At 45.2% G+C, this 24,665-nt stretch overlaps 1 protein-coding gene across 2 annotated transcripts in view; it reads right to left on the minus strand.

The window, feature by feature from the left end:
* LOC108937535 (transcriptional activator GLI3-like) overlaps window positions 1-24,665 on the minus strand; it is a 77,869-nt gene that overhangs the window by 3,955 nt on the left and 49,249 nt on the right. For both annotated transcript variants that reach the window (XM_029253811.1, XM_029253810.1), the window contains exons 5-14: window positions 17,961-18,166; window positions 15,275-15,421; window positions 11,913-12,114; window positions 11,297-11,516; window positions 10,656-10,772; window positions 9,331-9,468; window positions 4,632-4,781; window positions 4,035-4,199; window positions 3,538-3,825; window positions 51-408 (exon numbers count right to left, since the gene is read on the minus strand). In XM_029253811.1, the coding sequence (XP_029109644.1) occupies window positions 51-408; window positions 3,538-3,825; window positions 4,035-4,199; window positions 4,632-4,781; window positions 9,331-9,468; window positions 10,656-10,772; window positions 11,297-11,516; window positions 11,913-12,114; window positions 15,275-15,421; window positions 17,961-18,166 (1,991 nt within the window). The remainder of the gene's footprint in view (window positions 1-50; window positions 409-3,537; window positions 3,826-4,034; window positions 4,200-4,631; window positions 4,782-9,330; window positions 9,469-10,655; window positions 10,773-11,296; window positions 11,517-11,912; window positions 12,115-15,274; window positions 15,422-17,960; window positions 18,167-24,665) is intronic.

The following is a 24,665-nucleotide window of genomic DNA, read 5'->3' on the forward strand; positions in this document are numbered from 1 at the left end:
AACTTGTTTCTACACAATAATTGGACCGAATTTACCGATTTAAAACTTACCGTTTCCCGTGATGGAAGGCAGCGTGGGGCCCTTGGGGACTGCCGTGGGGCACAGCCGGGGCAGGATGCCGTTCACCTGTTTCAGCTTCTGCATCTTGATGTGCTCCACCCAGCGGGGTGGGGCCACACTCCGCCGTGCCTGCAGAGTCAGTGTGGCTGTGGATACAGTAGAGTCCATGACGGGGGCAACCCCTTCCTCATGCTGCTGCTCATCCTGCTCATCCTCGTCCTCCTCCTCTTCTGCCACGATCAGCCCACCCCCGCTCACAGCAAGCCGGACTCCACCGCTGAAATGGCCACTGAGGGGGGACTGGTCACTGCTGCATGTAGACTGACCGCCAGGGCTTGACTGAGACGGCTGAAGGGACCGAGGGAGAGGAACATGCGGAGAAGAAGAGCACAGCAACAATACAAAGATGTTCACTTTTAGATGTTCTGCCTTTCCTACTTACAGAAGACATGACGCCATTGTTCTCTACCGAAGAGATGGTATCATTTTACCTACATTTACCTGCTTTTTCCCTGCTACTATGCAAGAACACTCTTCATAAGGTATGAGTTAAGAAGCAGGTTTGAGGAACAAAACAAGGCCCTTGGGGCCTTTTCCCATCCCCTTTCTTGTACTGCGGTACATTTCTACTGTCAGGCTGTATCCAGTAAGGGTATTCAATAAAAGCAGTTTCACATTAACACATAATGGCTAATTGTCTTCAACACTAACACAAACAGACTTGGCCTGGACGCTGAAGATGTGAATGGTGGATGACAGACGTGTTTGATGTTAAAACTGTGTAACGGACAAAGGGTGAGTTCATGAGAACACTGAAAGCAAAACCTGTGGAAAACGTGAAGGGAGCCATCAATAAGGGCGAAGGCAAACTGAATTACATTCATTAGAGAGGAAGGAGACCTCCCCTGCTGCTGTGGAGACAACAAACAATGACTCTGTTTAAGAGCGACGCGTATAAAATGTGACAGACACGACAGCAAACGAAAGCTATAGTGGAGGAACGGTTGTCTCGCCAAAGAGGTGGAAACACTCTTTGTTTGCCACTTGGATTCTTCCATTTTCTCCCTGAAGTATTGAAATCCTTAAGGATTTCCCCATTTTCCACTTTTGGTTTCAGGCTTGACTCCAAGTTTCACTGAAGATTGAGCAGAGCAGGTTGACTGGGACCAGGCAGTGTGTAGTAAGGAATATTGTACAGAGCACCTGGTGTGCATCCATCATGACCAAACAACAGCGCCACGTAAGTTTCACCTCCAAAGTCAATGTAATGCAATGATGCAATATAAATACATAACATACCTTTACTCATTTAGCTGATGTTTTTCTCCAAAGCAGCTTACAATGTTAAGCTAATTACAGTTACTTACCCATTTTTACAGGTGGGTAACTTAACTGAAACAATTTAGGGTAAGTACTTTGCTCAATACTACAGCTGAAGGTGGGATTCGAATCTGCGACCTTTGGATCCAAAGCTTATTTTAGTAAGGTACACATTTTCGGTGTCATAAATAATGTGCCTTTGAATAAGCACAGATATGAGCGCCACATATGTAACTTGTGTCCCAGTTGGTCGAGTCATGCATTTTCAAAGATATATTTTCCAGTTTTTGCATTTCCTTCATCTTTTTTATAAAATGTACATTTGTAGCTGGAAGAAAATCACCACAAAAAAAGTTTAATTGGAGTGTGGAACAGCCTTAATTCCACTCACTGTCAGTGTTTACACCTTACATCTGGTGCTCCTCAGTCTCCGCGATTAACAGAAAGAAAACAGATGTTGTCCATGTTTATGGGATCACTGGGTCTAAACTGTCGCTATACAAAAATTTGTGCAGAGCACCAATCGTAAGTCTTGATCAAACCTGTTACAATTTTAAATTAACGTTAATACAGATGAAAATAAAAAGTCTCAGAAAGTGTGTCATTTATGAAATGGATGTTAGCCATTATAAATAAATGACAGAACCTGCCCTGAATAAAAATCAGGCTACATCTGTATTATTGAGCTTTCACTGATTGTGACTTATTGATAAAATTGCCTTTGGAGTTATAAACAAAGATGAAATGGGAAACGACTACCAATCTCAACTGTATTCAAAAGCTGAGGGTCTGATACTTTTCCCTGTACTTATTGTAAGTGCTCATGAAAAATTATTACATTTACATTTATTCATTTAGTAGACGCTTTTCTCCAAAGCGACATACATCTCCGCGAAAATACAATTTGTGCATTACATTAGGAGAAAGAGACATGGCTGCAGACATGTTATTCCCAAGTAAACCTAGTTTGTTACTTTCCACTTGATGCACCGAGGTTCATCACTTGAGAAGGTGCATAAAACGCAGGATAGATGAATCCTGATAACCTCCTATCATTTTTTTTTTAAGAAAAAGGTACACAAACAAACAATCACATACAATGCCGGAGTAGCGGTTGTGTAAAGGCCTATCTGGGGAAGATCATGAAGTTACGGTGCATGAACATTTACACCACACATGAGCTGGAGAGATCTTGGGCGAAATGGGTCCGGAAAAGGTGAGTTTTCAGACCTTCTTGAATGTAGACAGAGTTTCTGCAGTTCTGAGTGACAGGGGAAGGTCGTTCCACCACAACAGAGCCAGAACCGAGAACCTTCGTGCTTTACCTTTCGTGCATGGGACCACCAATCAAGCAGAAGTAGATGAGCGAAGAGATCTGGCTTGGGTGTGGTGGGTGTAGTAAATCATCACAAAGATGCGTATGAAGACATGAAACGACAAGAACCACTGAAGACAAATGAGCAGAAAAGAAAAGCGAACCAACTCCTCACCTGATTACCCACTGTCCTTAGGAAGAGATGGCAAATGATGCACAAAGCATCGGACAGAAAGAACACATTCTGTTATTACAGCGCAACGGCCAGCGGAATCACAGTTGGCAAACTGAAGAGTCTCAGGCACATTCCTCCCGCTGTGGTCATGGCCACATCTTAATCATGTGGTCAGTACAGAACATGAAATCCAATGAAAAACAATGTGGGTTTCTGCGATATTATACTTGTATTGCTTTTTAGTTTAGTTGTGGCTTTCTGTATTAAATAACGCCCTTGTTCTCAAGGTACTGTGTGGCATTATCCAATTTTTCTTGCTATTCTAGCAATCCAGCAAAGCAGCACTTGGCTCAGATTAAGAGTCCGACCATAATGCTAATGAGTAACCGACAATAAATAACTTCAAAATCGATTGGAACGTTCAGTCGTGTTCTGCCACTTGGAATGTGAACTTTTTAAGTGCTATTTTATCCTGATTTAATGCAATCATCAGAAGGACGGTGGAAGAATGTTAGAAACAAACAACAGAACTCGCTCTTTTTTTGGCAATTATCCAAATGTGGTTGTTGGTTTATGGAGATAAAGGCGAGACACCGAGTAAGAGAAACCGGTGCAAACAGTGCCACAACGATGCGGTAAAGTCTAGAAAAGTCAGTGGTGCACGTACCATAGGCTTCTCTGTCTTTATGGATCTAGAGAACCCATCCTGCTTTGAGGTAGTGTGGTTGTAGCCCCCCTGGTCAGCGAGCCCCCCGAGGGGCAGTACTCCCGGTGGTCGGCCCTGGCTGTAGTTGGCAGGGTCCCGGGGCTGTGGCGGGGGCCGGGGGTGTACATCTCCCCGTTGCTTCTTGGTGACATGGGCTTCGGGCCCGTGAACAGTCTTGACATGCTTGCGCAGTGAGCTGGGGTCCGTGTAGCGCTTAGTGCAACCCGGGATCTTGCACACGTACGGTTTCTGTCATAGGAGGGGAGAGGAAGCTGTCCTTCACAAATATTCTCGCCTAGCTGTCACCCTAGACCATGTCAGCAATGGCTGTGGAGGTTTCAAGGATCCTTCATATTTACTGTCAATTACATATGTCTGCAGAAGTAAGGATGAGGAGCTTCAGGAAGCTCTCACTTAGTGTGTGTGTCTGTCTACGTGCGCACAGCTGCCCCGCGTACCTCGTTGGAGTGCGTGCGGTTCTGGTGCTTGGCTCGGTCCGAGGCGTTGGAGAATGCCTTGTTGCAGCCCTCGTGCTCACAGACATAGGGTTTCTCTCCAGTGTGGGAGCGTAGGTGGGTCTTCAGGTTCTCCAGGCGTGAGTAGGCCTTTACACAGCCCTCGAACTGAAGAGCCAAGGAGCGCACGTCAACCTTTAATCAACAGGGCCCCAAACAGCACCTCCCACCTTCACAAAGAGACAGTCTTTAAGGTAACCCCACACAGATAAGACAGCTGCATTCACGGCATTGCCGTTACAGAACTTGAACCAGCAGCCTGTCCATTTTTCCACTGCACTCATTACATGGATTCTTCACAGTTAGTCTCTCCAGCCTGTTATGGTGCTCATCACTTCATCGCTCCACCATGGTGTGCCAGTCATGCTCGGAGCACCACTGATACCGTGTTACCACCGATTCTGAAGCTACATGGTTCTTCACCCCCTAGTTGAAACGTGTTGCATGATGCCCGCTGCTTTCTCATTAAATGTTGTATACTTAACATGTGTTGGATCTCGTCGGAACCACACTGTGGTGCAGCACACCCTTTCCACTCACTGTGCACTTGTGTGGCTTCTCTCCCGTGTGCCGCCGCATGTGGACCACCAGCATGTACTGGGCCTTGAAGGGCTTCTGTTCACGTGAACACTCCTCCCAGCGACACACAAACTCCTTCTTCTCCCCATGGATGTGCTCATTGTTGATGTGCTGCCGGTGGAAGGAGACCACAGACACCATGAGTTGAGCAGAAGACGTGCTGCTCTGTCCGTCCTCTCGTGCAACAACTAGCAATTTTTTAATTCGTGAGCAGTGTTTGAGAAGCCTTTCTATTGTCAGTGTTGTAATTGTTTATAGAGCAAATATAAAACTCAGATCATCACCTAATGCAGTGTTACACATTTTATCCAAATTCATTCCTAGTCATCATCACAAGCGCTACACTTCTTTTTCGGAAGAATGTGTCTATAGATCTTATTTACCTGAAATGATACCACTCTGTCTGTGTGTGTGTGTGTGTGTGTGTGTGTGTACACATTCCTGATCTCAACAGACTCACCACAGCTGTATAAAATGTGAATAAAACACATATAACTGGTGATTCTTAATAAACTGGATTTGGACACCTAGAGTGCTGTCATGAAGCCAGATGAAAGAAACTACATTTGTTACAGGTAAACATTGTAAATGGATTAAATTTGGAAGCCAACCCAACAGTTAAAACAAGTTTAAACTATATAGTGCCCGGAGACAAACATGGGGTTAAATATGTTCTTCGTTTCACAGAGTTTTCTTAATGGAGGAATGTCAAATGTTCCGAAAAGCAAATTCCTCCCCAAAAGCAATTAACATCCCACATTATTGCAATTTGTAATTGTACAATAAAATTGTAATTGAACAAGCTGATGAGCATAATTAACTTCTTGTTTTTACTTTTGTTTAAATGCATAAACCAGTAAATCTTTCTGTACTGACCTTTTCACACTGTTGCCCACATGAAACACACCCATAAAAATTACTTTTTCCAATAAAGGGTGTCGATTTCTAAAGGCCCGTTTTTTCTTTGCCTGTACTATCAAAACTGGACCACGAGGGGGCAAAAGTTTACTCAGAATCTCTGTCTATGAGCAGCCTGAGAGTCTTAAATGAGACAGGAAGCCCAATAAAGTCTTAATGCACTGGGGACTGCTTTAGTAAAGTACAATTTATGAGTGATGCAGCCGTGGAAAATATCCCGGAGCAACAAAAACAAACTTTTCTTCCTCTCCTAGAAATCTTGTTCAATATAAACCAGGTACGAGAAGTGAAAAGGGCCCTTCGCAGTGACACACACCGCCAGGCAACATTCAGAGCAAAGCAAAGGCTAAGGACGGATCTGCTTTAAAATGAAAAGAAAATGCTTCCAGTCTCGTAGGGAATCGGAACCAACTGTAATAACAAAGGAAAGCTGTTTTCGTGCAGAGGCACATGAGTCGCAGCCAGATCCTTTTCAGCAATTAAAACCGAACCGAAACCTTTGCGCCAGTAGCGAGTGGTCGCACAGGGGAGGGACAGGGAGGGAAACTCGCGCCTTTTCCGTCCAACATCGCTGAGAACTGCGGACATTGTGCCGCCGGGAAGAGCGAGGGCCAGAACTGGAACGGGGGGTGATTGCAGTGGGATGCCACACGAGCTCGTGTCACTTCGCATCGCACTCTATGCTTGTGCCCTCCCGACGAGTGCTGACAGTTGTGCTGCCGCGGCAAGTTCCACAAGTCAGGAGGAGGGTGGCCGGCTGGGAATCGAAGCTTTGGCGAAAGCCTCTACGAAACGACAATGAAACAGTAACCCGTAACCAGACTTTCTTTTCCTCAGCTCTGAACTGAAGCGCTGCCCAACCAAGGGGTTAATAACTCATACCGAGGGGTGAAGGAATATAAAAACACAGACATTGACAGTTTGGGGGGTGGGTGGCTGACGTCTGGCTGTCGTGCAGGGGGTGGGGGGTGCTTCTCAACCCTCAGAAGTGCTTTTCCCAGTGCAACTGAAATACAGGGAGACAGACACAATATCCGGAAGATGGGAAAATCATATTATTGCATTCCTGAGCACTAGAAGAGAAGGATCCTGCCCCAAGGAAGAAAAGAAGGGAGAGAGAGAGAGAGAGAGAGAGAGAGAAACGAACAACGTAGGCCTTGCACCTTGTCCAAGACATGCAGGCGGGGAGGGGAGTCTTGAGAATATTGACGAGAAGCTCATAGATCCACAGTCAAAAAAAAAAAAAAACAGCTGCACCGATGAATCCCAAAGGAGTTACTTTGGGAATTCCAGCCGGGTCATGGAATTTATTAGCGAAACAAAGAACAAATGTGCTGAAAGCTTGATTAAGATTTCAAGTCACCAGCGCATCGAGGGGGACCACAGTGCCGGGACAGACACTTCAGAGGGGTTTGTGTGTTCCATTCGCAGGCCTCCTCTCCTCATGCTCTACTGCTCACTGCCCGATTTTCCAAATCCGGACCCCTCACTGTTCACCACACTCACGTCCGTCCTCTGTCCTACTCTGGTGATGGAGACCCAGGTAAATGATGTCGGCAAAAGAGGCGCTCAGCATCCTGGAATAGGGGCTGGATTGGCTTTCCTAAACCAGAAGAACACCAACCGCTGTACTGCTACAGACAACAACACACATTGTATAGGCAGCGTTTTATTATGCTTATGATTAACTTGTCCAAGTTGATTTACACTGCTATATACACTAAAGTCCCTAAAGTCACACATTTATACAAAAGACTGGTAGTGTAGTGGTTAGAGCTGCTGTCTTTAGACCCAAAGGTTGCAGATTCAAATCCCCCTTCCAGCTGTAGCACCCTTGAGCAAGGTACTTACCCTAAATTGCTCCAGTAAAATTACCCAGCTGGATAAATGGTCAAATAACTGTAAGTTGCTTTGGAGAAAAGCATCAGCAAAATAAATTAATGCAAAGGTAAGTAACAAACACACTGCAGCCAATTCACCTGAAACCCCTGTCTTCTGGCTGTGGGAGGAAATGAGAGCACCTGGCAAAAGCCACTGCAAACACAGGGAGGACATGCAAACTTCACTCGGAGCTGGATTTAAACCCACATCCCATGAGTCATGACACACTAGTGCTCCCCACTGCGCCAAGATGCTGCCCAGTTCTTACCACTCAAATGCTAGTAGTTATTTATAGAAAACATTTCCATACCTTTAGAAAAAATGTTTTTTCACATGCAAATTCAGACCCAGACAGAGAGATAAGCCTCCCGGGTCTTTAAATACACCAAATATACAGAGCTGATGGGGAAACTGTACGCAAGTTAAATTGTGCAGATAGTGTGCCTATCTTATCGCTGCAATCAGAACCGTGGAAACACAGATGCTGCATTGCTGCGCTATCGCAGTTCAAAGTGAAAGAATTATGGAGGAACTCGGTAGCAGAAGATGAAGTACGGTGGCTGGTCTGATGGAGCAGCATGAAGGAAAGCGTCTGCTTATAATTATTTACATTATAATGTCCACCAAAGCAAATGTCAGGAAAGGAGAATATCATCAATAAAACTAAGAACTCCTAAAGATTTCTCCCATTTTTAATGTTGTTTCATTTTTAACACTGGAAGCAAGGAGAGGAATGTGTTTACTGCAGTAAGGTGAGGGCAATGGTAAGTAGTACCACATATGTGGTGTTTCTGAGGTATGGTAACAATGTCATCACTGGGCTGCGTAAGCTCCTACTCACATTTATTCATAAACTCTGGCTCCACAGCCACATTCTGAGCCAAATGGAGCGATCCAGTTCCAAGGGAGGAAATGATAGTAAACGAGAGACTGGTAGATTTCCAAAGGGCAGAGTCACAAGAGTCTGTCAGGGATGACAAACACTAGCGCTGTCAATCAAAACGGACACCAAGTGGAAAGAGCAGAGCGACCAAAATCTGATGCACCTCAGCAAAGACCTCCCCTCATGCTTTCTCCTGCTCTGTCATCTAAAGGCTCCTTTCTTCTCTCTGTCTGAGAAATCATCACTGCTGGCTGCAGGGCTGTAATCTGCGGTGTGCGTCTCAGTCAAGGCTTTGATTCAGTAAAGGTCCGCACTCGACTGCAGTCCAACGGCACGCAGCACAGCGAGTGAGCTATCTGCCGAATTCCTCAAGACACTTTGCGGAAAGGACCACAGAACCTCAGTTCTGTCCAAACGCCCAGGCCTGAGGTTAAAGCACGGCTTAAAACGACTGACACCACCGTGAATCTGAATTTAGCCCAAGGCACCAATCGCAGGGCGAGATGCTGGAAAGCTGTGGTTGCACCCAGGAAATGAGAGTGGTCAGAGTCCTGAAAAGCTGCTGCACTGCCCTTGGTAACACAGACATGATGCTGACCAGCTAAAAGGCTTAGCGTACAACATTTATATTCACAGGTGTTGTACACGCACACACACCCACACACACAAAGGTAAATAAATACAGCAGCTGGTAGCATCATGGATAGAGCTGCTGCATTTGGACCCAAAGGTCACATGTTTGAATCTCACCGCCAGCTGTAGTACCCTTGAGCAATGTACTTAACCTAAACTGCTCCAGTAAAAAATTACCCAGCTGTATAAATGGGTAAATAACTGTCAGTCGTTTTGGAGAAAAGTGTCAACTAAAAGAATAAATGTAAACAAAAGTGCAAAGTCAACCTCATGGGCACATGGTGTGATGCTCTGAAGTGGCCTGCCTCCAGCCCACCCCATCTGGTCCCTGCTCCGCCTACTCACGTGCACCAGCTGCTCCTGAGTGTCAAACTCCCTGCAACAGCCCTCCCACTGGCAGCTGGTCTCGTACACAGCCTCTGGCTCCTGACGTCCCTCATCTTTGTCTTCCTCCTTCACCGACGTCATGCCTTCGGCCTGTTCCTGCAGGAGACCAGGGGGCACCGCTGAAGTTACAAAAAGGAGCACAGTGGAGGTACAGCACTGTCAAAGGGGAGTGGGGGATGGAACAAAAAAAGGGGTTCAGAGGAGATACGGCTCTGTCAAAAGAAAGCCCAGTGCTTTAGGGGTGTAATAGCATCGGCCCCCCTAGTGTATGAATGTACGCATGAATTAATTACTGTTGCGGAAATGGTTCACGTGCGGCACCATTAGCGGTCTCAGTGTTAGCCTGTGGTTTATCAGAGAGGTGTGTCCCTGTATTACTATACAGCCAGTGTCAATATCTTCCAACGGACTCGTTGGTGGCGTCAGGAGTTGCCAGACAGCACAGCACAGGAAATGTACTACTAAACCTCAAATCTGCGAAACAACCTGATCTACATTCCCACCCGAGCTGCACATTTGAAGAATCTCCCGACTCGCTCTCAAAAAAATTGCGGCGTATTTCACTGTCAACTTAAAATGTCTGAATGTCTGAGGGCAGCTGTGGTGGTGGTGATGGTGGAGGGGGAGAGAATCTTCACACAGCTGTGGGTAATAAAGGCCTTCCTGGCATTTGCTTCGGGGTGTGGGAGACTTGCCTTCACAATAGTGCTGGTGACGTGGAGATGGTGAGGATGGATGTGCCTATCAGGTTACGGATATGCCAGGCCACTGCGCTAAACTGCCGGTTAAACCTCGGGCTACGAAGTAGGTGTGTTGAAGTTTATGAACGTTCCATCAACATTAATGAAAAGCTTTGTAGTCTAACGTAGTCTAACAGACACATGTACGCTGCCTCTCTCTCATACACATATATACCCCAACTGCCTGTGTCTGATGACTAGCACATAGAGCCGCGGGCTTCCTCTCATGGAGGCGAGCCATTCGCTGCCAGTTGGACACATTTGTTTCCCATTAGCCTGGCACGCTGGGGCACTTGGGAGACAGGGTGAAGTGCACATCCTCAGCGCCCAAGCATGGAGAAGAAGAAAGGCACAGAGAGACACTCATTCACAAGAAACTGAGCATGGAGATTCATACCCAAAGAAGCGATAGCAATGAAAAATGTATGGTAGACAACAGGAAACACACAATCCAATCATATATTTTTAAATTTCTCTCTAGGGTTATACATTGACGAGCAAAACCCTGGTGTTCTGGATTAAAGACAGATTTACTGCTCTCACCTGCTCGCAACCTGCACCGGGGCTGGCCGCCTCCTCATCAGGCTTCACCTTGGAGCGCTTATGGTGCAAAGGGTCTCCTGTGCTGCTCACCGCAGACTCACTGGTGGGCTTTCCCTGCTGCGACACGGACACACACGCACACACATGCTTTTGGAGTCAGTGCTTCAGTTGATACTGTGGTCTATAATGACTTTTAGAGATAATGGATAGGACAAAATTTGAAAACACTACATGGAAGTTAGCATAAAACTAATATACTAGCCAGCTTTAAAATTACAGATGACACAAAAACCTCTGGTTTAAATGCAGAGCAGGAGATGTAAAATGAGAAGGAATATAACTCAAAAAGACATGTGGCAATGGCTGTTTCTCCAGCCCTGTGATGTGGGCTGTAGTACTCAGTGCAGTACCACCTGCCTACAAGAATCACAGCAACAGCAGAGTCCATGGAGGATGGCCCAAGCCTCTGAATACTGCTGCTCCCGTACAGCAACCTCGCACCCTTAAAGAACACTTCCTCCGCACGCCTCCTGACCCTAATCACCGCGCAAGGGAGCATATGAAGTATGTGGCAGCCTTCTGTAAGGTTACCGTGATGCACTGCACAGGTCTGATCACAGACTTGGCTACCAGGTCATCACCTGAGAGGATTCAGTGGAGGCCGTGCCACGCTCCGTGTTCGCCAGCGCAGTTGGCACCATGGTGGGGACTGGCCGCTGGGTGGGAAAGGCGGGGCTCGGGTGGATGAGGGGTGGACTGTGGCCAAAGGCCGAAGCCGCTATCCCGGGCTGCCGGCCGATGAGCTGCTGGTGCATTTGCAGCGCCACCGGTGTTGGGGGGTAGGCGAAGCTCAGCGCTGGGCTGGGAGTCAAGGAAGGAACCAAGGTAGGTATTAATCACTTTGGAGTGGGAATGGGAACTATTAAAGACATCTTCACTTCCAGCCTTGTACACACAACAGAAGGCCGTTCTCTCACCAGGTTTCAAAAACCAAAAATCCCAAATTTGAAATAATGTATCTGTTTATACTAATCTCTTCTGATAGGTTCAAAGATTAAAATAAAAACCTTTTTTTTTAAAGTTTGCAGGTTTAAAAGAAAAATAGGTTAATGTCATTGAATATTCAATTTTACAACTATCTCAATTAATTGAAAGTGGTGTGTGTCCTGCCCTCTGATTGGCCATCAAATCTGTCAGTCTCGCAGACTAGTATTCATCCTGTGTGCGTCCTTGAGGTCTGATAGGTGCTGGTCGTACCTGATGGTTCCAGCAGACAGGTGGCCGTAGGAGCCGTTTGTGGAGGAGCTCGATCGCGAGTTGTTGAGAACGGTGACCAGCGAGTTGGGTGAGGTGCGGATTACAGTCTGGAGGTCAAAACTGTGGTCTGACAGTGGTGAGCTGGGCAGCGCCCTCTTGCGGCTGGGACGACCTGCCAGTCGGGGGCTGGGAAAGCGAGAACCTGGGGCAGGATGACATGGTTACCAGCATAAGCTTAGTTTGAATGCAATTTTGTTGCTGTAAAATACGGCATGTACTCTAACTGCACATTTCATGGAATACTGTCTTATGCTTATTACTGCCCTTCAAACTGCTAACTTAGACATTAAGTAATGATGTGATAGCGTAGCAGTTCGAGCCATTTCCTTCAGATCTGAAGTCATTCTAAAGTTCAAATTTTATCTCCTGCTCCAGTACCCTTGAGCAAGGTACTTACCCTAAATTGCTACACTAAAATTACCTAGCTGTATAAACAGGCAAAAGGTAAACAGGTAGTTTAACATTGTAAGTCGCTTTGGAGAAAAGTGTCAGCTAAATGAGTAAAGGTAATCATACAAATTAGGGTAAAGATATGTTTTTCCATGTTATTTTTTTTCCCTTTATTAGATGAGAACTACATCACTACTGTAGTAAATTACAGCTATAATGATCCCAAGGATAGTGGTGGCATACTTGGGAGGGGGACATAATGGCAGGTCTTTGAAGACTCAGTCTGCTGTAGGCGTGGTTTACTAATGCCCAGGGGCAGTGGGGGAGAGATGGACCCCAGGCTCACCCCCCAGATATGAATTTGTTTCTCTTCTCCTAAACCCCTATTTGTCTGACTCCTTGGTCCAAAGTGTGTTAAAATTTCAGATAATCAACTTCACAATGATTATCCCATATTACACAGCAGGGTGCTGGTCTTCAATTCAGAATAAGTACCTTGATGAAGGGTACCAAAATGGGAACGACATTCAAACCGGGAACCTTCACGTTGTAAGGTCACAGCCCAAAGATCTATACTATTTGCTTCCAGTGAGTAGGAGTGTCAGTAAATACAGAACTGGCCGGTCAGCCGCCCAAAAACTTGCAAGAATCCTGACTGGAGTAACAGAATACAGGTGTGCAAGGATGTGGAAGTGGAAACATTCAAGGGAAAACATGGGGAATGCCCACAGGAGCACATTATTTCAGATCCAGACACAATTACTAAGACAGCTATGATCAGCGATGAGAAGCACAAATAGACAAAGGGTGATTAAAACATAAATAGAACATAAAAACAAAGAGGACCATTTCCTTTCGTTAACAGAGCATTGCTTAAGTAATTAATGACACTTCTGCATTTATATCTGGCTTCAAAGAACTTGGTTTCTCTAAAAAAATCACTTTCAGGTATAAAAATATATAAATACATGTATATACACAATTACGAAAAAGGAGAACTAAATTAAAAAGGAACGAGATCCTTCAGCTGCAACAGTTTCACTGCAACAAAAGACAATAAGCATCGAATTACCTTCAAAAGTCACAAAATTCCTCGACTGTATTTGTCTGTGCACTAACTCTCTTCTGTAAGTCGTATAATCCAGTGGTGTTGCTAGCGGGGTACGGGGTTTGGATCGCACCGGTTGACACCAAAATGACTGTCTATAAAATTTTTGTGCAGTGTTTCAGCAAAAATTTATTATTTTTTTAGAAAAACATCCCTGTAGTTAGTTATAACATCAGAAACATTTTTCATAAGCCCAGCTTACATGTATCAATATACCTACAAGGCTAAAACTCTGTGCTCATTTACTTTGTGAATCTTCTAATGCGCTCCAGTCAGAGATTTCATTTTTACCCAATTTCTACGACGCTTCGAATCACGTGGCTTTGTCTGCACGCTCAACAAGCTCGCGCTCTTTTTTTTTGTTGCCGCTGCTGTTTTTATGGTTGCTGATTTTGTCAAATTTTTTGGTGTTTTAGCTACAATATTTTGGTAATTGGTATTTGTGAACCTATATCAATAACTTTAAAAATAAACAATTTTGACATAGTTCTTAAACATTTTTATTTCAAGTTCTATTCTTTTCTTACCAAATTTTTACTTTAACCACATGAAACTATGTAAATACATTTAGGCTGTGCGTATGATATTTTAATTAAAGGTATAATTTTAATTTTGCTACTCATTTATGTTACTACTATTGCCATTACATTCGGTGATATATGGGAATTATGAAAAACATTACAAAGGATTCTGTTTGGTCTGGTACAGGATTAGGTCCATGGGGGTCCACAGTATTAGGTCCACACATACCTACAATATGTAGCGGACACTTTGCTGTTCTTAAAATAATTCATAGATACATTGTAACTGCAAAGAATATGTTTAATAATTATATTAGGAAAGATAGCAAAATAACACTTTGAGCAGATGCAGTCAATCATTTAGCAGTAGAGGATACATCACACCATCCACACACTGCCTACATCAGTCAGCCCTACTCTGGGATGCTTTAAGAGGTAAGTAGAGACTCTGGAGATCTATGGAGATGGAAGAAAAGCTCTAATCTTCAGCAATATCCCTATAATGTCACTGATCAAGAGTAGGGGGCAAGAGGAAAGTCATTTTCCATGATAAAATTTCACAGAAAAACCCAACATAAGACATCACTTGGTCAAAAGTAGCTCTGCTGTGTGTACTATTGGCTGGGTCATGTTACTGGAGTCATTTCTGAACTGCAGGCACTCAGAAAGCAGTCAGGATCTGGGGGGTATAGCTGGAGTGAAACCAGGCTGAGTGCAGTAAACAACCCAAACACCAATGGGAATTTGCCCTTCGGGCAAACAACAATACTGATGACAAAGAAAACCTAGCGACACTGCTGTCTCACAATGTCTGGGTAGTGCGAGAGAACCTGGGTTCGATCCCCACGCAATCTGTGTGAAGTTTTGCATGTTCTCCCAGTGTCTGTGTGGGTTTCCTCCAGTAGTCCAAAGATATGTTGTTCAGGTGGATTAGTGACTCTGAATTCACCCGTAGTGTGTGAGTGACACAGAGAGTGTGTCTCACTGATGTATGGATAAGTAACTCATTGTAATCAGTGTGTAAATAGCAGTGTAAATCACCTTTGAAGAATAAGGTGTGGGCTAATACTACATAGTGCTCACTGGAAGTCTCTTTGAATAAAAGCGTCAGCTAAATTAAGTAATGTATATAACGTAAACCTTGTACCTACTCAAGTTTTTAAATCAGCTTTTATTAATAAGCTTTTGAAAAGAAATATTAATATGCAACATCCAAACATGTACACAAACTATGTATTAAATTACTTGTGTATGTAATTGTGTGTATAAGAAAAAGGACTCACCCTCCATAGCCTGCAAGTACTCCATGTGAAGGGCGCTGGTCGCCGAGGAGGGTACAGAGGGGATGAGGTCCGCATACGGGCTGCGGTGACCTGCCAACAGTGCCATGTGGTGGTAGTACTCTGCAGCGGTCACACCAGGATGTGGGGCTGGATGGGTGGGATGTGGAGCAAGAGCAAGAAAATAGACTAAGTCACCTCAAAAGGATACAGACAAAAGCGAAGAGAGACATCGGGACGCTCAGACTGGCCCATGAGAAGAAAGCTCAGCTGCTTAGTTTGTTGCCCAGGTAGATCTCTGACCCTCGACTGCATGTCGAGAAACCACTCCCAGTCATCAATTCAACACTAGACACAAATCCCTAAATCCCTCAGTTCTGACACTGTAGGGCTCAGCTTCAGCCTTTTGTTTTGAGCCCAAAGGACATAGCCAAAACACAACAGCACTCATTCACATGCCTTGTTTTGCATCTCATCACTGCAATGCATTTGTGTTTATGGGGCATGCAAGAAAGGATTAGAGCACACCTTCCATATCATTTCCTTCTCATTCGCAACATTGTGTGCGTCTGGCTGTGTCTTGGTGGGGGATCTGTGTGATTGTACCTGTGTGCGTGGCGCAGGTGTTATCTCCAGTTGCAGAGGCACTGGAGGCACATTGTACACTTGCTGGTTCGCTCAGCCAATCAACGTACAGTACTTGTGAAGATGTCCACTTCCTCCAAACATCTGTCTCTGTACGATTTCCTCAGAACCAGAGAACTTAAATCCCCAAACCATTTCCTCCAGTCAAGTCCCTGTTATTGTACGCTGCTCACAAACTGGCTTGAGCAGAATATACCTTAAAAAAAGTTGAAACAGCAAAAAAATGTCTACGATGGTTATGGATGCAAATGAGATTAGACCTCACAAAACTTCATGGTTAATTTGTGGGGATGAAAACATCTCTGTAACTCTTATGTGTGGCTCTATCAACAGAGGGAATATTTTAAAGAGTAAAGGAGGCCAGTGGATGCTCAGGGAATCACATCAGGAACCTCATGAGGCCAAGTGGACAAGAGTTCATAAGACACCCTGCCGCTGGCAGCCCTCGCTCAGCCGCCATCATCCAACATCTGCATTCCTCTGAAACTGACTACACTCCTACCTGTGAAATTATGGTAAGTTGGATTCTTATCACGTGAAAGCAGAAAAAGGTAGAAAACTCCACAACTGTTTTGTTATTATTGGCACTAACAGGAATAAGTAACAAATTTAAGGAAAGTAGTTTTGCCCTAAGGAAATAGTTACAGCACCCTACTCGTGAGCAGAAAAATGCAAAATAACGATTCTTCTCCATATAAAAATACATTACTTACAACAGTTTAGTTCAGTATTTAGAGAAATTTAAAGTGGTATATACCTGTGAAAAAATGTTATCGTTAAGGTAAAATACCTTAACAGTGGATATAAACACAGCAGATCTCATTGTTTACAATAAAGGAAGAAACTATCTCCCCATCTTGCAGACAAGAGCAAGTACAGCTTATGTGAGTGCTGGGAAAGGGAACCTCACAGACGGGGCAAGATGTAAACCAGACCTGGTGGAGTAGGACCCTGGTGCAGCTGTAGTGACACCAATTCGGGAAGGTAAGGTGACGATATGCAGGTGGATTGTGATGTGAAGAAAGGGCCAGAGGATGGCGATCAAAGAGCTCCACCTAGTTTTTGAGATGTCCTTAGTCAAACAAGTAGGCAGAGGACAGACCTTCAACAGCACCACTACCAAACATCATTAAATCATTCATTTAATTCATTAAATTAAAGGCTTCCTCTAAGACTCTTTCTCTGGTCCTTTTCTTATTCCTATCATTATTTCACCTGACTGAGGTTCAACTGAGGGGTCATTTGTCCAGGACATAATGCAAAAGTAGCTATGAATCGACAGCAGAGCACCATTCGTCTACTTCTACAACTTCTGGGTGGAGGGATGACAGCTCCTCCCCTGCTTGCCACCTTCCCCAAATTCAACAAAATATCTGTATGCAACAGACTGGGCAAACCCTGGGCCAGGACATAAAGCAGAGGCGGCTAGGAGAACATTAGTTCATAGCAGCTCTGCAGGGGTAAGCATCTACTGGACACTTTCCAGAGCCACTCGGCGCGAGTTCCGCAAGCATTGGCTGCATTACCTCACCGAGGCTCAGCCAGAGCCCTATATAAGGAGAGTCTGCCCAGGCGCTCGAGCTCTAAATGAATCCCCTCGTGTAAAGAAAAAAAAAACCTGATTGTGATGATAGCCGTTTCCACGCAAATTAATCTATGATAAACTGTGCTGTAAGTCAGTAGTCTGGACAGTTTCCTCAATGGGGGAAGTCACTCTGTGAAAACGAGGCCTTTTCAGAGGGAATTTCATTCTCTGCTCAAAGGGCAGAGCACACCAAGGATCCTTCAGACTGTGGCGCTGCCTTCTACCAAGGTCACTGATGCAGAAGGGCTGTTTTTGTTTTCAGTTTCCGCTGTTTACTGCTTGCACATGGGTTAGATACAGCCGCAGGCAGGACGGTTTAGCCAGAGAGACTCGCGGTGGCGCTCCGTCACCCATGCGGTAGCTGGGTTGAGCTGTCCAGTTGGATTTCAGCCCCTAGCGAGAAGCATAGCATGGCAAGTTGAGATCTCATAGCAACCAGAGTCCCCCCGAGGGTCTCACCATCAGCTGGGCTGAGTCCACGGGCTGCAGAGATCATGGACAGCGAGGGGCTGCTGTGCAGGGAGCGAATGTACTCCATGTAGGGGCTAATGTAGGGGTGTGGGTGGTTGAAGGGCGACTCGGCTCCCACTGTCGGACTCCGGTGGGGAGAGATCCTCAGGAGAGAGAGGTCTGAAAAGGCGGAGCTTCCTGCGAGAGTGGGAGGTCTGCAAAACACACACAAACATTTAACAATTTCCCATCAGGATGTATTTATTCACTTATATGTAATGACTGATCTATTTTACTACTGCTGATCCTAACATCATCATGTCCACAATACCAGAATGTGTCCCAGCCTTCTCTGTAATATTCAAAGCTTTGACAGAAACTGTTCTAAATCCAGGGAATGTAATTCTGCATTCCTGGGAGGTGACAGTGTGTGACCCAATAATTGAAGACCTAACCGCATGAGGGACATTTTCACCCCTGCTGAGAAACATGTCTGTGCAGCTTTTACAGCAAAGGGCTTTCAGTGGCTTCCACACTGAGATCTCTTTACCATACTATAGAACATACAACCTACATACACACAAACATAAACTTTACCAAAAATATAAGATAATCATACAAAAGACAAGAAGGTCCTTCTTTGACACAAACAGAGCCATGTTAACTTCCAAAGCATGACTTGCATTAAGCATACCATGTATATGTCTTTCTAACACAAGAGAAAGAAAATTATGGCTTTTATATCCATGAAACGGTAGACAGTAAACAGGGAAAACTGTAGACATAGAAATTACAACAGTCAAAACCATTTCCTTCTCATTCTTAATGATTGTGTTTGCAAAAAGCCAAAAAAGGCACACATGGATGGAATCAATCCAAAACATCCAGTCTGCCCAGCTCTCTGATGGGAGAACCCACAACCTGTGAGTGCATGGGGTTCGAACCCATGCTGGGAGCAGAGGGTTCAGCCAGGAGTTGGGCATGGAGTAACCCCAGGGGCGGCCAAAGCAGCGGAACGGTCCAATTAGCCCTGAACGTGTCCCCTGAGCTCCCAGTGGCCTCCAGCCTCCACACTGCATCCCTGCAATTAAAGAGCTTGAATCTGGGACTGGGAAGACATGCCAACAACAGCAAAAACAAGGGTATGCTCAAAAAAAGAAAAGACAAAACCCTTCTAGTTTTCAAAGAACATCAGCTGCACTTAAAACAGTTGTTGAAGTAACTCAAAAAAATCATGTTTGCTCTTCATGTTCAAGTTACTTACGTTACTGTAACTCTATGGAGAACGGAATCTTTGTGGGAAACCAAGACAGAAACACACTAACGCATCATCCTTAAACATCCTCTCAATTATAAATTGCATTGATTGGTAGAGAAATGATCTTGGTGGTGGTCACAGATTAAGGAAATGCAGCAAAGCGCTGTTCAGGTCCGACTGTATGGAACACGCTCTGCAGGGTACCTGGGGGGATAAATGTACTGCTTCCCAGGCTCCCCACACCATCATATCATATGACTGGGACATTCGATGCGTTGCAAGGGTTCAGTACCGTCCCGCACTTCGTACGAGCTCTTTCACACAAAACTTAGGCCACTCCCCCCTCTCAAGGTTAAAAAAAAAAACCTGCAGCCCATCAATCACATACATTTCTGCATGGAGAATCACTTCTACTACAATCATCTTGAACTGGTAGGTTGGTGATGAAGGACATTGATCGTGTTAAGTTCCCAGGAGGAGCCTTTCTGTTGCAGCCCTGAGCAAGATACCGGAAAGTATCTGGCTGTGTAGCAGGGCAAAACAGAAGGTCACGTTGGCAAAACTGTTGGCTCAGAAGTCTTGTATTCTGACTTATTAAACCTACGACACGTCATGGGACAATTGAATTTTCTTGAAAAGACGCTAATGTGTGGAGAAGTTTGGAGGAAACCAAGAGGACGATGATATGCGACCTGAAGGATGGACTCAATTTCTACAGCATTGGACACGGCCTTTTAAAGTATAATGACACAAGCTGAGGGCAGAACGTTCTGGGAGGCAATCTGAACATGTGGACACCACAGGGTTAATTTCTAGCATCCAGAAGAGTCTGCATCCAATCACAGAAATAAGTTCCAAACCCCCCTAGAGCCAACATTCAGGTCAAGACCTATATGTCATATCAATCCTGAAGGCTGCAGCTGCTTCAATACCATGGCAATGATGAGCCTTGTCATCTGTCTGCCTTGATGGTTCCTGCTGACCTCTGCTAAATGCCTTTTGTTCACTCGCCGTTCACACGCCTTCTGCGTAGATGGCACAGGCACCACAGGCATCCTGGAAAGGCTGGATGTGGGCATCAGGTGTTGGACAGAAGTGGTTTACGGCATCACATGCTACCGCATGTACATTCACATAGTGTCCCAAAAAGAGGTTGTAGCCAAGAGTTAGAGAGTATTCAAGGCGGCATAAATTATATGGTTCTTTAGGTTAATCCAGGTCAGGTAAACGCATTCACCGATCTCTAGCACCCGCGGTTCTGACCTCTCTCCTGGACAGCTATGCAGACAGGGCAGGTCAGCAGCTCTGTGGCTGCCATACGGAAGCAATTTCCTCCCCATGGTGTGGCCTTGCTGCTTTAGCACGATGCCTATTCCAGGCTCCGCCAAAAAAGTCCTGTTTACATTGAATGACTGCAAGATTCTGGCTTTTTATTTTTGATGAACTTGTTTTTCCAGGAGTGAGGGGGGAAAAAAAACAGGAAAGTAAGGCCATAAACTGTTTTTCTAACACTCATTTGAAACAGACTATTCAAAACTATTTCTTAGCAAAGTATCATACGTAACATTAATTATAAACCTGGGAAAACACTGAAAAATGACATACAGAGTACAGAAAAGAAGTTAAAGTTAACTGGCCAAGGTAAACATAATGCTTTGAAAACCCTGGAAGGAAGAAGGGAACACGCACAAAGAAAAACAGTGGTTCATTCAGAATCTGGAGGTCACTGAGGCTAAAGTCAGGCTGGGAATCGCACTTAATAATACACATGGCGCAGTTACAGTCGCATTGGTAAAACGAGCCAGCAACAATCCATACAGTGACTACAGAAAACCTTTCGAGTACTTGTGAACCGTAGTCTTGCAGGACGTACAAGACTGTCATGATCTTCGGAAGATGTAGACCCACCCAAAGATCATTAAGATGTCGAATGAATGAACCAAACTGGGCCCAAGACAGCATACTCAGGCCCATACCTTCCACGGTGTGAGCATTGCATGTGGAACGAGGGGCTAGAATCATTACTTTGACCCAAGCTATTTGGGGAATTACTGTGAACAAGAGCAGGATGGCCCACAAGCCGCCAGTGCAGAGTCCCACCCACGGCACCGTCCTGTGGCCTCCGCTGGGAGCCCCACAGTTCTGGTGCGGTTGTCTCCTTCCAAACGTAGCTCTCAGGCAGCGCTGTCGGGCTGGGCTGCACCAGAGGATTGCTGGATGTCAACACCAGGGGCGTTCAAAATCATGGCTTTTGTCCAAAACCAAGACAAGGAAGCAGCTTGAGTGTGAAAGCACAAGAAATGGAACGTGAAAATGTAGTAAAGTGAGAAAAGTTGCTTTAGAGCAGCTTTTCCAATTGTTTATTTATTGGCCACGGCTGAGTTTGGAAATGTATTCGACTTGCAGCATTTGGATTCAATAATGACCTGTCAGACTCGGCTTGTGGAACAGGATCTTTATGAGTGGCCTGTTATTTTATTTCCCTCTGTAACTCGTCCAACACCGCGTATTTATGTCAATTGTGATAATCTCCTGCAGCCTTAAAGAGTGGACTGTTTCCGTCTAAATATGTCCAGATGGACGACTTCATGATGTCACCGATGCCTAAAGTAACGGCTCGGCTCAAGGCAATCTCCAGTACTGGCGCTGGCAGAACGGATTACGGAGTCGGTCGCCAGATACCCAATCAGTAACGAATGAAAGACCCGGCTTCCCATCCAGATCAATGTAATACATAAACAGGACCCTTGCTGTAAGGTTAAATGAGTCGGGCGGTAAAACAAGACTTTGCCGATGGCCTTCGAGTCACATGTAGCTCGTTAAGGGCTGCGTCAGCAGTCATTAGCAGCCATCCAGGGCGTGAGCACTAATGTCAGCGGGACGTTGCTCCGAGCTCAGCCAGACCCCGGTTTTTAACGGAAGCCAAGGCTGACATTCCCGAACAATCAAGAAGGGTGAGCAAACACTCTGGAGACAGTGCAGGATTTTAATCTGGCCAGCGTCCTTGTCATTTTTTCCCCCCTGCTGGCAGTGGATGGGTTGTGACCGTTTTTGTGCAAGTTGCATCGCAGTGAAAGCAAACACGGCAGTTCCTGACCATTTAATAAACAAACCCGACTGGCTGCAAGATAGAAATTAAGGAAATTTGATTCCAGTCAGATCAGAGCAAATTATCTATTTGAAATACACACACACATTTACAGAACCGTTCGTCCCATACGGGGTCACGGGGGAACCGGAGCCTACCCGGTAACACAGGGCGTAAGGCCGGAGGGGGAAGGGACACACCCAGGACGGGATGCCAGTCCGTCACAAGGCACCCCCAGCGGGACTCGAACCCCAGACCCACCGGAGAGCAGGACTGTGGTCCAACCCACTGCGCCACCACGCCCCCTCTATTTGAAATATGTTTCAGTAAAATGTCTAATTTTATTTAAATGTTATTACTTTGGGCCTCTACCTCTCCTATCAGAAACTATTAATATAACAGTATGCCTGGAAGCAGAAATGGACCATGTAGAAAACTTCCAAATTTTTTCCATAGGGTTTCCATACATTAGCAGATACATTGAGTATAAATGCACAGGTATGGCAGCAATAAGGTAATGTGGAGGGAATCATGGGATAGTGTGTGATACAACGCAGCCTTTGGCACATGAAAAATACTGACGCCATCAGAAATTTATATGTAAGCAGTTATGACAAGAAATAATCTGACAACCCTTTAGGTGAGTCCCTACACACACAGACACAGACACACAGGGATTCGCATGAACCCAGCTGCACACTCCTGCAGGCGCACAGACAAACACAGTGCAACATGTGTTTTCCAGCAGGAGTTAGCAGCAGCCCATAAGGTATGATTACAGCTGGCTCTGGCATTGCAGCAGCCCCTGCGGTCGGGTCTTCCTGGAGGGGTTCTGCGCTCTGCCCCAAGCTCCACCCTGGCATTACCTTCTCCCAACCACGGTACACAAGCCCTTTCTGGAAGAGACGCTTAAGAAAGGGACGGAAACCTGTATGGGACCCAAAGGCTGCAAAACTGCTCCATCTTGGAATGATGACGAACATTTATGTGAACACCATCCCTCGACCCCTTTCACGTTTGCTCCAGCTCGACTCCCAGTTCTCTCTGGCGTACCGCTCAGCTGTCCACGGCTCCACCGACACACACAAACACGAAAACGGCGCAGAAGCACTGCACCGCCTGCCACGTCAATGTGACCGCTACGGCTGACGTCTCGGCGTTTTTGTTCAACAAACAACCGGAGCACAGTTCCACCAGGGCCTGCTTGGAAAAAACTACCGCAGCTCAATTACGTGCAATTTCAGCAATCAAGATAACAATATCTTTTCGAAAAGAAAAAAGCAAAGACGAAAAAGAAACGTAAAATCAAGATTATACAAAATGGGGGTGCTCTTTTCCTGTAATTTCACAGCGCTGAACCCATTCTGTAAACACGGAGCAAATCGTATGCTTCTGCAGCGCTTGGCCCTGTATTTTTGATCTTTTAATTCATCATTTAATTAGTTCAATTTCTTTCATCTGCCAACCCCAAAATTCACTGAAAATTTTTTGTCAAGTTCATGACTCTAGGCTGTGTTCTGTGAGGTGCGCCGTTATGTTTTCCAGAGGCCCACGCTGCACTTCCAGCAGGTCTTTGAGAAGCAACATGTGAGAGCGGTGGAGCTGCTGGAGAGGTAACCATAGACCCTCAGAAATTCGCAAGTTTGACAGCATCCTGATTCGTGACACAAAATGAAATCCCCACCAGGAGCACCTGGTGAACTAGGCCCCACTAAACAAAATTTCAAAAAAAATAAATAAATAAATAAATAAAAGAAAAAGAAACTAAACTGGTCCTTGATGGGCTTTAGAAGGTGTGTAAAGCAGAGCGTGAATGCCACACACTTCAGGAGAGGGAGATAAAAAGACCCATCGCTTACAGGTGCGGTGTGCGCCACCAGCTGCTTCCACTAGGGCTACCCATGCACCCCTATGATGCATTTCACCCATTGGGGAACGGTGCTTCCAGGAAAGTGCGTTGGTTCTCGGAAAGAGTGTCCACTAACCACATGAGACAGGTTTTGTAAACGAGTTACATTTAACCAACAGTGCTGAGGGAAGATGCTTTGTGCCACATGCTAACAACTTACAGAGAAAAGAGTGAAACACAGTAGTTTAACCCACTATACACACAGTATACACCATGTACACTATACATTAAACATAAGCTTAACCCACTATACCCACCGTATACACATATTTTTCTGTATGACTCATACAAAAAAGGAGGGAACAAAAAAATCCCATCAACTGCACCCCACCCATGTAATTCCCATGTATTCCATCTCATTTGTCTAAAAATATAATTTTCCTTGATATTTACCTGTAAATTAAAGGCACTCCAGCCTGAGTAGTGATCAAGGGTGTATCAGTTATATGAGCAGGCCAA

Source organism: Scleropages formosus, chromosome 7 (genome assembly GCF_900964775.1).
Source record: "Scleropages formosus chromosome 7, fSclFor1.1, whole genome shotgun sequence".
NCBI classification, from domain to species: domain Eukaryota; kingdom Metazoa; phylum Chordata; class Actinopteri; order Osteoglossiformes; family Osteoglossidae; genus Scleropages; species Scleropages formosus.